General features: G+C 45.0%; 1 protein-coding gene across 1 annotated transcript; it reads right to left on the bottom strand.

Moving 5' to 3' along the window:
* Positions 1–5978: 5978 nt before the first annotated feature.
* MKRN2OS (MKRN2 opposite strand) lies at positions 5979–12233 on the bottom strand. The gene is made up of 4 exons (XM_014838398.3): positions 11930–12233; positions 8672–8721; positions 7304–7466; positions 5979–6412 (listed from the first exon to the last, which is right to left on the bottom strand). The coding sequence occupies exons 1-4, from the start codon at positions 12145–12147 to the stop codon at positions 6172–6174; spliced, it is 672 nt and encodes a 223-aa protein (XP_014693884.1). The 5' UTR covers positions 12148–12233; the 3' UTR covers positions 5979–6171.
* Positions 12234–13359: the final 1126 nt, after the last annotated feature.

Below are 13359 nucleotides of genomic sequence, written 5' to 3'. Positions count from 1 at the left end.
TAAAACTGAAATCCTTCCCCAGATCCTCTCTCTGGTCCATCACGTTTCCTGCTCTCCCCAAGCGTTCACATCCTCCCATTGTGCCAGCATGTGCCCAGTGGCATCACACTGACTGGCCATGCATCCTCCATACAAGAATTTAACTAGTTTTATAAAAGCAGCACACCATGCTCAAGAACACTGTGAAAGCTTGCGGAATTGACACTTCACAAGTTATATTTTGTCACCCAATGCAAAAAAACACAAGAAACTGGGGACACATGCCTGGCCAGGATTATATCTTTTATGTAATCACCTTTCTCAATACATTATCACTTCTCTTTTTGTCTAACATAGGAAATTTCCTAGGCCTCTAAAACTCACCTACTTTCTTCACAGGCTTTTCCACTTCTGTAGGAGACATTTTCACTTAAAGTGGGAAAAATGAGGTGATAACACACCACATGTCTAAACAGCATGAGCATCGGGCAGTCTGCTAAGAGCAGCGTGTGCCATGTGCTCGGTCCAGTTCAGACGCTCAACTTGAATGATTTGGCTGCAGGTTCTTCCGTGTTGGTTGTTTTTTATTTGGATGGCCAATATAGGGTAATGTTTTTTGCAAATCGTTATAGCAAATAGTCAGATAGTGGGAGTTGAGATGGGGCTGTTGTACTTATCCTACAACAGCTTTCTGAGTTCAGGTCATGAGGCATTCCAGAGGAGGAAGGTCTGAGGCTCAGAGATGTGGCTGCCATACACCACTGCCAGGATGTGCAAGCAGAGGACTTAACCTGAGCCCTCAGGAACTTTACAAGATCGCCACAGCTGAAGTGACACCAGCCTAGAAAATCAGGTGAGGTCAGAAATACAACCTGTTAGGCCTTGTCTGGGTAGAGGTTAGAGAGGAAGGCCGCCCATGGCGGGGCTGGGTATTTGCTGGTACGGCTGGGCAGTGGTCCCCCACCTCAAGGTTGGGGTACAGCTTGAGGTTCCTGTCACCAGGAACATGCTTGTGCATGTGATTTTGCATACAGTGTCAGGAAGTTCACAAATTCTGTGAAGACCATCTGGATCCAAGGTTAAGAACCTTGGTACAATGCATGATTCTTAGCTTTTACTTAGGTTCCCCAGAGAATTTTATTGAAGGCTAGGTAGTGGAAGGAGCCTTCTAGAAAGGAACCGTTCAAATCTCAGCTCTCCCTCTCGGTGATTATGTGACTCTAGATGGTTTCACTTGCCCTTTGTGAGCCTCAATCATCTTATCTCTAAAATGGGGCCAATGATAATATTTATCTCATTGTGTGGTTATGTGGATAAAGGGGGAGAACTCAGAAAGCACCTGACACATAACAGAGTTTCTCCTCCCTTCCAGAAGGAGTGACTCAAACCCACCAAACTGGCAAGAGTCCAAGAAGACAGTGGATTTATTTATATTCTGAGCTAAATCTGGGTTGAGAACTGAAATGTGCCTGTGGAAGTTAGGCCCATCTGATAAATGCAGGCATGCTTTGTGCACAGAAAGTGGAGAGAGGTAAGGGGATGTTTGTTGAGGGCCTTCTACATGCCGGAGGGGCTGTTCTGTCAATGGAGCAAGCCGGGTTACTGTCATCCTGCCTTCTGAAAAACCTGCAGGTAGACTTGGGCGGTCACCCTTGGAAGGTGCCGGACCAGCCCAGGGAGCAGGGGCGCCAGTAAATGGTGGGTGCCGCAACTGCAAGCCTGCTCTGCCTTTAAGGCACCCCGTCCTCGGGTCAGAGTCAGTAGCTTGCAGTTTTCAGGATTTTTAACTATGAGACTGGTTTCAGCATCAGGCTTCAGCAGTCCCTTGGTCTCTGATTGTTCTTAGGTGGAGAGCAAGATGGTTACGTGCTGGGTTTGAAGTCATGCCCAGGTTTGCATCCCAGCTCATCCAGTTACTGATTGTGCAATCCTGACCTCTGTTTCCTCATCTGCTAAACGTAGTTAATGTTATCAACATACACACAGTAGAATATTATTCAGCCACAAAAAAAAAGTACTGACACATGCTACAACACGGATGAACCTCGAAAACATGCCAAGTGAAAGAAGCCAGTTGCAGAAGGTCATATATTATGATTCGAGTTATATACCTAAAATAGGTAAATCCATAGAGAACGCAGATTGGTGATTACCAGGGCAGGGGGAGGAAAGAATGGGAGCCACCGGTTAGTGGGTCCAGAGCTTCCTTTTGGGGTGATGGGATGTTCTGGAACTAGAGAGGTGGTGGTTGCACAACATTATGAATGTGCTAACTGCCACGGAATTGTCCACTTTAAAATAGGTTTATGTGCTATGAGTGTCACCGCAATCAAAATAAGTGAATCACTGATAATGTTCTCGACCTCAGCGAGCTGCTGGAGGATTGGCTGGGCTGGTTGATCCTTACACGGTGCTTAGCACAGTGCCTGGCCCCTGAGACCCCCCTCAGTAATTTGCAGCTGTGATGGTTCGTTTTGGGGCGGGGAATCCCGGTGTCCTAAGAGCCACAGCTGACGCCATGACGACAGCGGTTACTGTGGAGTCGGTCCTTGCGTGTTGATTCTCTTAGCTTCCGTTTTAGAGGCTGACGTTTTCTGATCTCATCCCCAAAGTTTAACGGGCAGTGGCAACGCCTGTGCCTTTACTGTCGTAAGTTCTCATAAAGAGTGACCTCTATAAAGTCATTAGCTCATACGGAACACTTGGCAGGGGTTAAATCGAAGTGAAGGGGACATGGTTTTAGGCAGGTTTACCAGGCTGGAGCTGGTTAGGTTTCCGTATGCTTTTGAGCATAATATACAAATCTGAAAATTCATTGTTACTTAATAAAGTTTTTATCTTGTCTTATTTTACATTGTTAAAGCATTTTCATTTTCTCTTAAAAAGTTTCCATTTACTTGACTGTGGCTCTTAACTTAGTTTTCCCCTTGTGGGGAAGTACTTGGGTTAAAAAGAAAGGAACTGTCTCCCCACCACCCACCTTCCACGTGTGATTTTACCAACTGAAGTGAACTTTTAAAAATTGAATTACAGCCTCAAATAATTGTCCCCTGCGTGTTAACTTCCTTAAAACTGTAACTGAGACCCATTTCTAAAATTTAGAGATACATAAACCCATCAATTTATCCTAAATCTTTGATTTTTTTATGTAGGCTGAACATTTTTAAAATCTTTTTACTATTTTGTTAAATATAGGGATGCTTCCCTTAAGAATACATGATATGAGAAAGCACATCTGTGAAATTGTTAAACTGAGGTAGTTTTTATTTGAAAGCAATTCACTATCATTTAAGTGAACATGTTCTAGCATTTAAAAATTTTTACCTTTTCAGAAACAGTGTTTGAAAGGTAGATATTCTTCTTCCTAATTTTTAAATGGCACGTCCTGACAGAGTAGAAAGTGGAATCAGAAAAACCTGGGTCCAAATTCCAAGTCTACACCAGGAAAATAGTGGTGACCCTGGGAACACTGCCGAATCACTCTGAGCCTTGGTTCCCTTACCTGCGAAGTGGGCATAATTACTGCCGCCTGAGTTTGTTCACGGACTAAGTGAGATGACATATGAAAGGGTCTGGCACATTGTAGGTATACGTTCTTCCCTTTCAGATAAACCAAAGTGTAAGCATTCCATAATTATTTTCTCTAGGAAGTGAGAAGCCTGTTTTATGCCCTGGTAGGTAACAGTGGAAGAGAAGGAGGTGGTAGAAAGAGTTGGAAGTAAAGTAATGAAGTGAGCTCTGGAGATGGGGCAGAATCCTGTGGTAAGCACGTGTGGGACAAAGGGAGCTAGATCCAGCCGTTGTGGGGTGTTTTTTTTTAATAATATCTATTGGGTTTGCCTGGTTATAAGAGTAATGCATGCAAGCTGTAGAGGCTTTGCAAACATACTTTTGAATGGGTCATTTTAATCTTTCAAATCGGTCACACTGAGGCAAGCTCTGACCCTGCGGTGACAATGAGCCCATTCCGTGAGTATTGATGGAGACCAGGTGTGTGTGTGCCCAGGCAGTGCTAGACACTGAGATGAGAAGTGCCTTTGGGGAGAACTCCGAGACTGTCTGGGGAGCAGAATGGGTGCCGGTGCCGAGTCTCCTCCTCCGACAGTTAGCATTTAGCTGGTAGAATAAAGGAAACTTACTCGAAGAATTCTCAGTTCATAATTCTACAAAACTGAGCAATATTGCCATCTATTGGTGGTGTTCCAGTGCTTGGTTTCCTTTGTTGGGGTAAAACCTGTAGGGTGGTACTGTGATTTTATGACTGGGGAATTTGGAGCCTGCTGAAGTGAGAAAAGAAATATGAGACTGACTGCTGCCAGTGTCACCTCCAGGTTGGAGAGCAGCCCCTAAAATACGGAGTGGGGACCACTAAAGCTTTATTTGAAAATGAAGGTCATGCAGCACTAAGAGACAGTAGCATGAAATTGGCGTTTCTAATATTAACAATACTTACTTTAATTATGACGTTATTTACCTTCGTTCCATGTTTGAATGTTGATGAAAGCAAAATCCTTATCTTCTTTATCTTCTCTAATGATGGCAAATTGCCAACCCAGTGGCTGTACATCCTAGGTACCATTGGTTGCTTTCAGCTTGCTGGGTGGCCGAGGTTAAGTGCATGAGCTTTGCAGTCAAACCTGGGTCTGAACCCCGGTTTTGCTACTGTGTGACTTTAGGCAAGTCATTCCCTTTTCATCTGTAAAATGGGCATAATGTTAGTACCCACCTCACAGATGGTCTTGAGGATTAGAAGGGAAGACTAAGAAGTGTCTACTCTGGTGTGGAGTCTTTATGAATACTCGTTAAATGCAGCTACTATGATGAGTAATCATCAGATAGAGACAACCAGAGAAGCGGCGTCCTAAGATAGAGTGTTAAGAGAACAGGGCCAATTGGAACATCCCCCTGACTCAGCAATTCTTTCATCTTTACCTGCTGAGGTCTTTATGACTTCTTGAACACCACGCCACAGCACAGTTCTGTTTAAAGTGGTATCATATTCTGGTGGGAAGTTTTGTTTTTCCTAAAGAAAAGTGCCAGAACTTAGAAATGCAAAAGTTGGTATGGCGTGCATTTTTTTCCCACTAAAGTTGCTAGTACTGAAATATTGGCCAGAGGCCTCTTTGGAAACAAGCTTTGAGGATCTGTAGCAAGTTTTCTGAATATCTTTATTACTAAGTAATTATTGGTGCCTTGAAGATGGGTTTGGTACATTGAAAATGGGAACCTTGAAGATGGGTTTCGTTTTTGGAAATTAGACATCATTTGGTGGTGGAGTAGTATTTCACGTTTGGTCAGAAACAAAGAAAATGCTGGAAGCAGTTTCCAAGAAGGAATTCTGAAATGTTTTGCTCATTGGGTAAAGTTTGATGATTGTTTGGGTATACAGATTCTAATGTGCTTGATAAAAATCATCTCCTTTCTTTATGGTTACTCATCCCAATTGTCCCCTTCCTCCTCCTGAAGGTATTTCCTTCAGGACCTTTCCCTGTGTCCTTTCTGAACCCTGCATTTCCTGAGGGCAGAGGAGGTGCTTTGCCAACCCAACACCTCAATCTCCTCGAGTCAGGTCAGGAAAAATGAGAAGGAAACAGACTGGCATTCTGCTGACTTGAGGAATTGCCGGTCCGGCAGTTGCCACACGTTGACACAGAAAGGCTAATTCAGGAGGGCCCATTTCCTAACTTAGATTCTGAGACCTTTTTTTCCTGTTTGTTTTTTTCACTATGACTGACTCTCAGAAAGTTACCATGTACTGTTTAAATAAAAACAGTGAGGTGAAGGTACTCATGACTTCATAAATTTGAAGTGTCTCACTCGCCTTCCTACAAACCCCCACTTTCTGGATTCACATTGAAAGGTGAATTTGTTCAGCTCTGATTAATGTATAGGAAGAGTTTTCATTGCTCTGTGAACACAGGATGCTGCCGCTTTATGCTGTAACGTGGATTCTCTGTTTAAAAAGCGATCTGCTATGAGAAGAATTTAGTTCTACTGCATACAATTTTGAAGAACCCAGGGTGATTTTTATTAATTTTATAAATTCTTCTACTGCGGTAGGCTGAAATATGCTTAAAGGAGAGTCATAACACTTTTTTATTAACCACAGTTTAACGCATTTAGAAATCCCTAACACCTACTAAAGGTGGTCCCCCCCCAAGCTTCCGCCCCTCCTGCTGTTACGCAGCCAACTCAGCACAAAGCACCGCCGGGAGGAGGGCTCGTCTCCTCATCAGGGTGGTCGACCGCGTAGAAGCCATGCTCTGCTGCTGCCCGGTAGAGTGCGATGTACTTGGATGCCGTCCTTGTCCTCGGGACCACGTATTTCTCCGTGAACTCATTCTTGTCCAGTTGCTCCCTGCCTTCCGTGGTCAGAATGCGGTTAATGAATGTGAGGGTGTAACTGTAGCAGTTGTGGTGGTCTTCCTCGTACCTTACAAAACAAGGGTGTTTGTTGAGAAGGAAGGCTTAGCTCAGAAAGCTGCCCAGGAACAGGCTGTGAAGCTGCCGGAGGACTTTTGGAATGGAAATTGGGCTGGGCCAACTTCACAGAATAAATTTCCACTAATAAAGACTGGTGGTAAATTTGACTGCTCATTTGGGTAACTCGGAATTGAGAGCTGGGCCGTTTTGTGTGCTGGCCCCTGTGACGACAAAGCTTCGAGAGAGACTTGACATCTTGGGCTATTTCTACTTGCAACTTAAATACAGAGAGGACTCACCCAAATGTTCAGAGTGGTGACTTAAGTTGTATGTACACTGCCAATTTGGGGAACTTGATTTCACCGCAGTTCTAGATTCTAGAAGTGGAATTTCATTTCTAAGTTTTAGGATATCCCACAGTGTCTAAACTTATTTCAAGGGAAGTCTTGAAACAATTTAAATCCACCAGTATGCTATATATCTAAAGTATTGAGCAAGAAATTGAGGAATTTCAAAATTGCTAAACCAAAAAACAAAAGCTTTAGATATTTTTACATTTTGAACATCATTTTTGAAAAATTTTGTTTTAACATAGTGTAATATTGTGGCTTTTGCTGTATATTTTACTAACTGTTAGCTATAATACCTAGTCAGATAACTAAAATAGAGTACTCACTTCTGGTCCCGCCAGCTCTTACAGTACTGTGATTCTGTCGTGTAAATGTGCTCACCTCTGCAGGAAACCCACGGGAATTCCACTCCTGCTTAAATTCTGTTACAGGCGCTACTGTCTTGCTACAGGCTCAGCATGAACTAAACACAGCTCAGAGTCCTCTGTGAGCTGGGATCCCACCTGGTGGTGAATGGGGGCCAGGGAGGGGTGGTCTCTGCAGCCCCGTACCTGTGAGGCAGCCAGGCCCCCGTGGTGGAGAAGTCTTCCAGGTACTTGTCCCACTGGTCCCTCAGTCCAAACATGCCGGGCTGCAATAACGGGATGCTTACACTCTGCTCCCAGCCTGCTTCATCTCGCTGGACACCGTGCGCGGTGTAATTATACACAACTCCTGCGATCAAAGTCAGAGTCATGCAGAGGCTGAAGGGGAAGTGCACCTCTGTGAAAAGGGGACTTAGTCAATGACAGCTGCCACTGTGGTAACTTTACATAACCCAGATGGCACTTTTTGATTGCTGTAAGAGAGCAACAGGCCGTGAGAGGCTCCAGAATCTCCTGCCTCCAGGATCAAGTTCGGGAGGCAGCCACCCACCTTAGATCTGGTCTTGCCTGGAGTCGGGGAGGGTTTGTGGGCCTCTGCCTCCTGTGCTCTCGACACAGCCTTCCCTTCAGGAAACCCAGCTCTTGCTCCATCTGCTCAGCAGTACCGCGAAGTCGCCCCCAGGAAAAGGAGGCAACAGTAGGTGCCAGGATAATCGTCTCCAAATATTTTTGCTGAAGTTTTCTATTACGAGTGGGTCTATCTTGTTTCCTTAAATCAGCAATAAATTTCCACTAATAAAGACTGGTGGTAAATTTGACTGCTCATTTGGGTGACTCTTGAGCTCAAAAACCCAGTCCTAGCTTTCTGCTCAGTGTCAATTTCTCCAGCCTCACCGGACTGGCCTCGCTCACCATTCCCAGGCCTGCAGCTTCCTACAGGTGGCACGCCCAGGCCCTTTTCCTGCAGACCAGGATGCGCTGGTTTCAGGGTTGCAGACTGTGCGCCCTCAGCTAAATCTGGCCAAAGGAACTGTTTTGTTTAAACATGCTTATTTTTTAAAGCAAAGCACTGCACACCCCACCACATGCTCAGGTGCTCTATCCCCCTGATTTACCCCTAGGGTGCCTGCCTAGCCCCTGGTGACCCTCGAGTATGAGGTCCCAGTGGCAGTGGGGTGAGTATAGGATCGGGGACCAGAGGCCCTGGGTCCAGTGCTGGTTCCAACAGAAGATGAGGTCTTGGGCAGCTCAACCTCTCTGGACATCAGTTTCTTCCTCTCTTAAAAACCAACAGAACTTACAGATTTGTGATGCTCTTGGCTTAGAAAACCTTAAAGAGCTTTCAAATACCCAGTATTGTTAGTAGTAACACCTTGCTGTACAGCACGTATTTCTCTTTTTTGGGGTAGCATTGCCCACTCATGGGACAGAGGAGAACCCAGGGAACGGAGGAATCACTGATTAAATGTTGCCATGATCGCTTTTTCTCTGGAAATGCTGTTCTCCTCTAGCTGGGTATTGTGGGGATTTTTTAAGCTGTGAAAATGCACTCACCGTTTGTATTGGTTATTCCAACGTGAAGATCAGACCTTCCATCATACTCCCTGGAAGAGACAAGTATATTTTTTTCTGTCATTTGCACGTGTCTGGCATGAAGAGTTGGTATCAGGAGGAGAGAGATAGGCCTCCTCTCTCGGCTGGTGCAGGACTTGCCGTCAGTGGCCAGGTTAGTGGAAGCCCTGTTTCACAGCTGGTTGAGCCAAGAGTACATTTGAGGTAGAAAATACTCCCTTGTGTCCCCATCTGGGTTTTCTTGGCCTCTCAGTACTCAAGGCTGGTGGCTGGAAGGCCAGGCCTGCTGGAGCGTAAGGTCAGCTTAACACCTGGCTCCGCAGGCAGGGGGCCCCCGAGGATAGTTGCTGCAGGAGCTCCTTATTCTTTCCTCCTCCTGTGGGAGGGGACGGCCTGTTCCTGAGGCTGACATAGTGGGAGGACCCTGAATGCATCTCAGTGGACTTCTGCCTTCAACTGATGTAGCCCGTTTTGGTCTTGTAGCCCGTGGCCACACCCACTTTTCCTGGACAGCCCGTTTCCTGAAATTCTTTACCCGAGGCTGTGCATTAGTTGTGTAACTGCACATAATTTAACCTCCTTGTACGGTCCCAGGCCCTCACTTCTAGCCGTGACTCATTGGCAAGTCACTTTCTCTTTCTGATCTCAGTTTCCTCATCTATAAATTGGGAATACCATAAGCCTCCTAGCAAGCTGGTCATGAGAATACAACGCCTGTTGAGTGCTGGCTACGTCCAGGTGTCGAGTAAATCAGAGGTAATTTTTAAATAGTAGAGCTCCTTTGTCAGACCACAGGTCTGAATATTTGCTTCCTTATTAAAGCAGGCAGTTCTGGGGTTTAAAATGACCAAGGACACAAATGGCTATCCCTCCTTCCTCAGAGCCATCCGCCCAGGTCATCTTGTTGCAGCCACTTTGAGTTTTCTGAGCCCCTGTGGGTTCAAAAGTTGAGAATGAAGCTGGGACACACAGTTAGTCTTGGGTGGCTGATTACAGCGCTGCCCCGCCATGTGAGTGCTACCCCGAGATCGCTCCCCGAGCGCATTGCGCATCGAGCGCACCACTGCACTTTGGTTCCTGCCTAAATCCTAGGCATCCTCCCTCCCTCCCTCCCTCCCTCCCTCCCTCTTGTCCTTCAGTTATTTCTCAGTCATACAACAGACGTTTATTGGGTGTCAGCTATGGGCCTGTTTTGAAGTGAAGGCTTAGTGACACCGCAGGAAATAAGATGAGATCACTGCCCTCACTACTTCCAGAGAAGACTTTGTAATTTTAGTTTAATAAGTTTTTGATAGATTGATAAGTGCTGTGAAGAGGGAAAAATGTAGAATGTTACAGAAGCTTGTGACGGGGCAGGGCCACCCCTCTCCCATACACCTTTTGTACAAATTAAGAAAAGGTTCCCCTTCTTCCTGCAGATGCAGCTCTGCCCAGAGTGCTTAGTTTGGTGAGTGGGGCGCAGACTGAGTTTCAGTACCCACAACCACCTTTGTGCAGTCCACAACCTGCACAACCTATGTGGCAGCGCTAAGGGATCCTGACCTAGTTAGATAACAGCCTCAGTGATTCGTTTGGGTCATTTCTGGATCTCTTTTACAAAGTAGGTGAAATTGTCTCAAGCTGAGTTGTGGGAGTCAGTCCTCAGGGTTTGGAAATTGGATGAGAGGGAAGGAAATAGTTTGGAACTTGATCTTAGAGGGTCTGGAGGGCAGGGGGCCACTTGGGGGTCCTGCAGATCCTGGCCTGAAGGGAAGGGAGCATGCCAAAGCATATAACCTGTTTCAACACCACCACCTCCCTTCTGCCGATGCCTACAGAGGCCAGGCCTGTCACTAGCACCACCACATCCTAGAATGAATAAATACTTGTTAGAGGCCAGCCTGAAAGCTTGTCATGCATTGTGTGGTTTCTTGAGAGCAGGGTTGTGGCTTGTTTGCTGTAACATCCCTGGTATTTCCCACAGGAAGGATTTGTTGAATGAACCAACGTTACAGCAAATGATTTCCGAATTTTAACCACTTTATTCAAAAGCTTTTGGAATCCACCCTGTTAATGACTCTGAGTTACCATGAATGAGGGGCTCTTATGACGCAGTCTGGGGCTCATGATTCTGATGAAGGTGGAAATGAAGATTTTGCCAGTTACCTTCTGAACTCAATGTGGAAAGAATAGGATGGGAAGGAGCATGTTGGTCCAACATCGTGGCTAGTGCCAAGGCCAGGTTGATATGCCTTATTGCTGACCCTCACAACTCTGCAAGGTCAGCGGGATCCTCATTCTGCAGATTAGGGAGAGGATCCTGGAGCTGGTCTGAACCAGGCTAGGAACGGGAGCTTTATGGCATCAAAGCCTGCACTGTGCTCTCTGCCTCCTGCAGCCTCCCTGAAGAAGGGTCAGGGCACAAGCCTTTACACACTTTGGTTCATTTCATCCACATAAGGACAAGAAAGAAATTGATTAAGGAAGTTAGTAAGCAGGGAAGAGAATAGTCAACTCCAGTTTTTTTCATCCTAAACCAGCACTCTTGAGAGTGTGTGAGAGTTTGGAGGGTAAACTGCAAGGAGGCAAGGAGGTCTGGGCATTAGACCGTGACGATGCGCATGAACTCGCTTCCTACGGCACGTGCTGTCCTTTAGTAGCCTGGGTGCTCTCTCAAAACCTGGCTTGTGCAGGGCCACTTCTAATTCCATTTGTAAACTCCACGAGGACACTAAGGAGGCACAACCCTTTCATTTTGATTTCTGAAATCTTTCTTCAAGTCAGGTGGCATCTACAATTGAAATAGACCAGCTCCAGTCTTCAATTTAATTCACCTCCATGCAAAATAGTCTATAAGTGGCCATTCTTCAGGCTCTGTACATTGTCACAGAACTTCAAAACTAACTCTCAGTAAAGGTATTATTTTAGTAGGATTAGCCTCTGGGTCATTTTCCCAGTTAGCCTCTTAGCACAAAATCTATGGGTAAAAACATCTCCACGCTATCGATTTTTCTCTCTTAAAATTGTGTAAGCAGGTTTGACCTTCATATATTCTTGCACTTATCATTCCAGGAAAGTATGCACCCCATCTATTTTTATGAAACAAATAGGCCTATGTTTTAGGACTTAACACCAAAACACTGGAAAGATTATCCACCAAACCTCACACTGTATAGCGCGTATTAGAAAAAGAAAGCTTTAGTAACTAAAACACAAAAGGAAAAGGTCGTACAATTCAATGTAACATTTAAAACACTGTACCTAAGAAACGTCCCTTGAGTCGGTCTGAGGAGGAAGGAACATTTTTCTTGATGCCCGTTGGTAAACGGATTAGCGATGCTAACAGGTGCTTCCTCCAGCCTCCTCGAGCCCATGTCCTGCCGGCAGAGCGGGCAGCACCGTGGCACACTGAAGCTGTAGATGCATTTCTTACAGTGGTTGAATTTAATTAAAGGCTTCCCAGCCTCTGCGTGCTGCATGGCTTTCCCCTTGTGGGCAACCAGGGGCGGTTGCCCGAGACTTCCTTTTCCTCCTTACACAGCTATCAAATGCTCACCACCCGAGTAACCTGATCGACAATGATGTCATCCTGATTGATGGCTTCAGAAGCCAAACCAGGTAGGATTAACCAGTAACCAGGCCGCGCCATAAACTGGTGTCTTAAAGAGCTAGTTTTCATTTGTGCTCACTTACAAAGTTTCTTTGTAGCCTTTGTCCATTTTGCAATGGTTAATGGCCAGCTCCTACACATCCTTTAAAGCCCTGCTTTTCTGGAATACCTTCCTCAGCTTCCCCCAGCATTATCTTGTGCTGGCAGCGCTGGATTTATGTTTCTGTCAGAGTTCTGTTATTTAATTAGTCATTAGTCTGTGAGCTTCTTGGAGTTAGGGAACCAACATTTACTTCTGGTTTTCTAGACTAGGTTATATCATTGTGGTTTTGAATAAATAAATCCCTACTTCGAAGCTCTTTTCTTTTGATATTTTATACTGTAGAAGTAATCTTGCACATAAAAAATTAACAGCACAGTTAGAAATAGGGATAGTGGTTACCCTAGGTGAGGAGTGCTGACTTGGAGAGGGCATGAGGGGTTTCTGGGGTCTGGGGCTGTTCTGATTAGTTATCTAGGTGTTGATTATATGAGAGTATTCAGTTTGTGAAAATTCATCACGCTGTACATTTTACTATATGCACTTTATTCTTCAATTTTAAAACAATTTTAAGCATCTGTACAAAAATATTCCCAAAAAACAAGGCAATGTTCTCTATTTCTCCATAACATTTTCTCAGCCACCATATTCTACTCCCAGGAGAAAACCAATGGTAAAAGAAGTGAATATTTCCACATAATTTTTTTAACTACAATGTTGTTATACTGTACACTGTATTGAAATTTGTGTTTTTCTCTCATCTTGGAAACTTTCCTGCAATATCAGTAATAGAGGTCCAGCTCATCCTTTCAGACAACTGCAAAGGGATGCAGAATTTGGTTGCAACACACTTTATTTAATCAATCCCCTATGGATACCTACGGTTCCAGAGAACAGCAATCGTAAAGGAAGACCCACAGAGAAGGTATCATGGCAGGAAAAGGCACTTTAGAAAAGTTAAGTTTCATAATGTGCACTTGAATAAATTGTAGCATGCTGACATGCGGAGAAGTGCATCTTCAGTGTTGTAACATGAAAATG

This window comes from Equus asinus, chromosome 21 (assembly GCF_041296235.1).
Source record: "Equus asinus isolate D_3611 breed Donkey chromosome 21, EquAss-T2T_v2, whole genome shotgun sequence".
Classification (NCBI taxonomy): domain Eukaryota; kingdom Metazoa; phylum Chordata; class Mammalia; order Perissodactyla; family Equidae; genus Equus; species Equus asinus.
The sequence above is the reverse complement of the archived record's forward strand: the minus strand, read 5'-3'. Positions and strand labels throughout refer to the sequence as shown.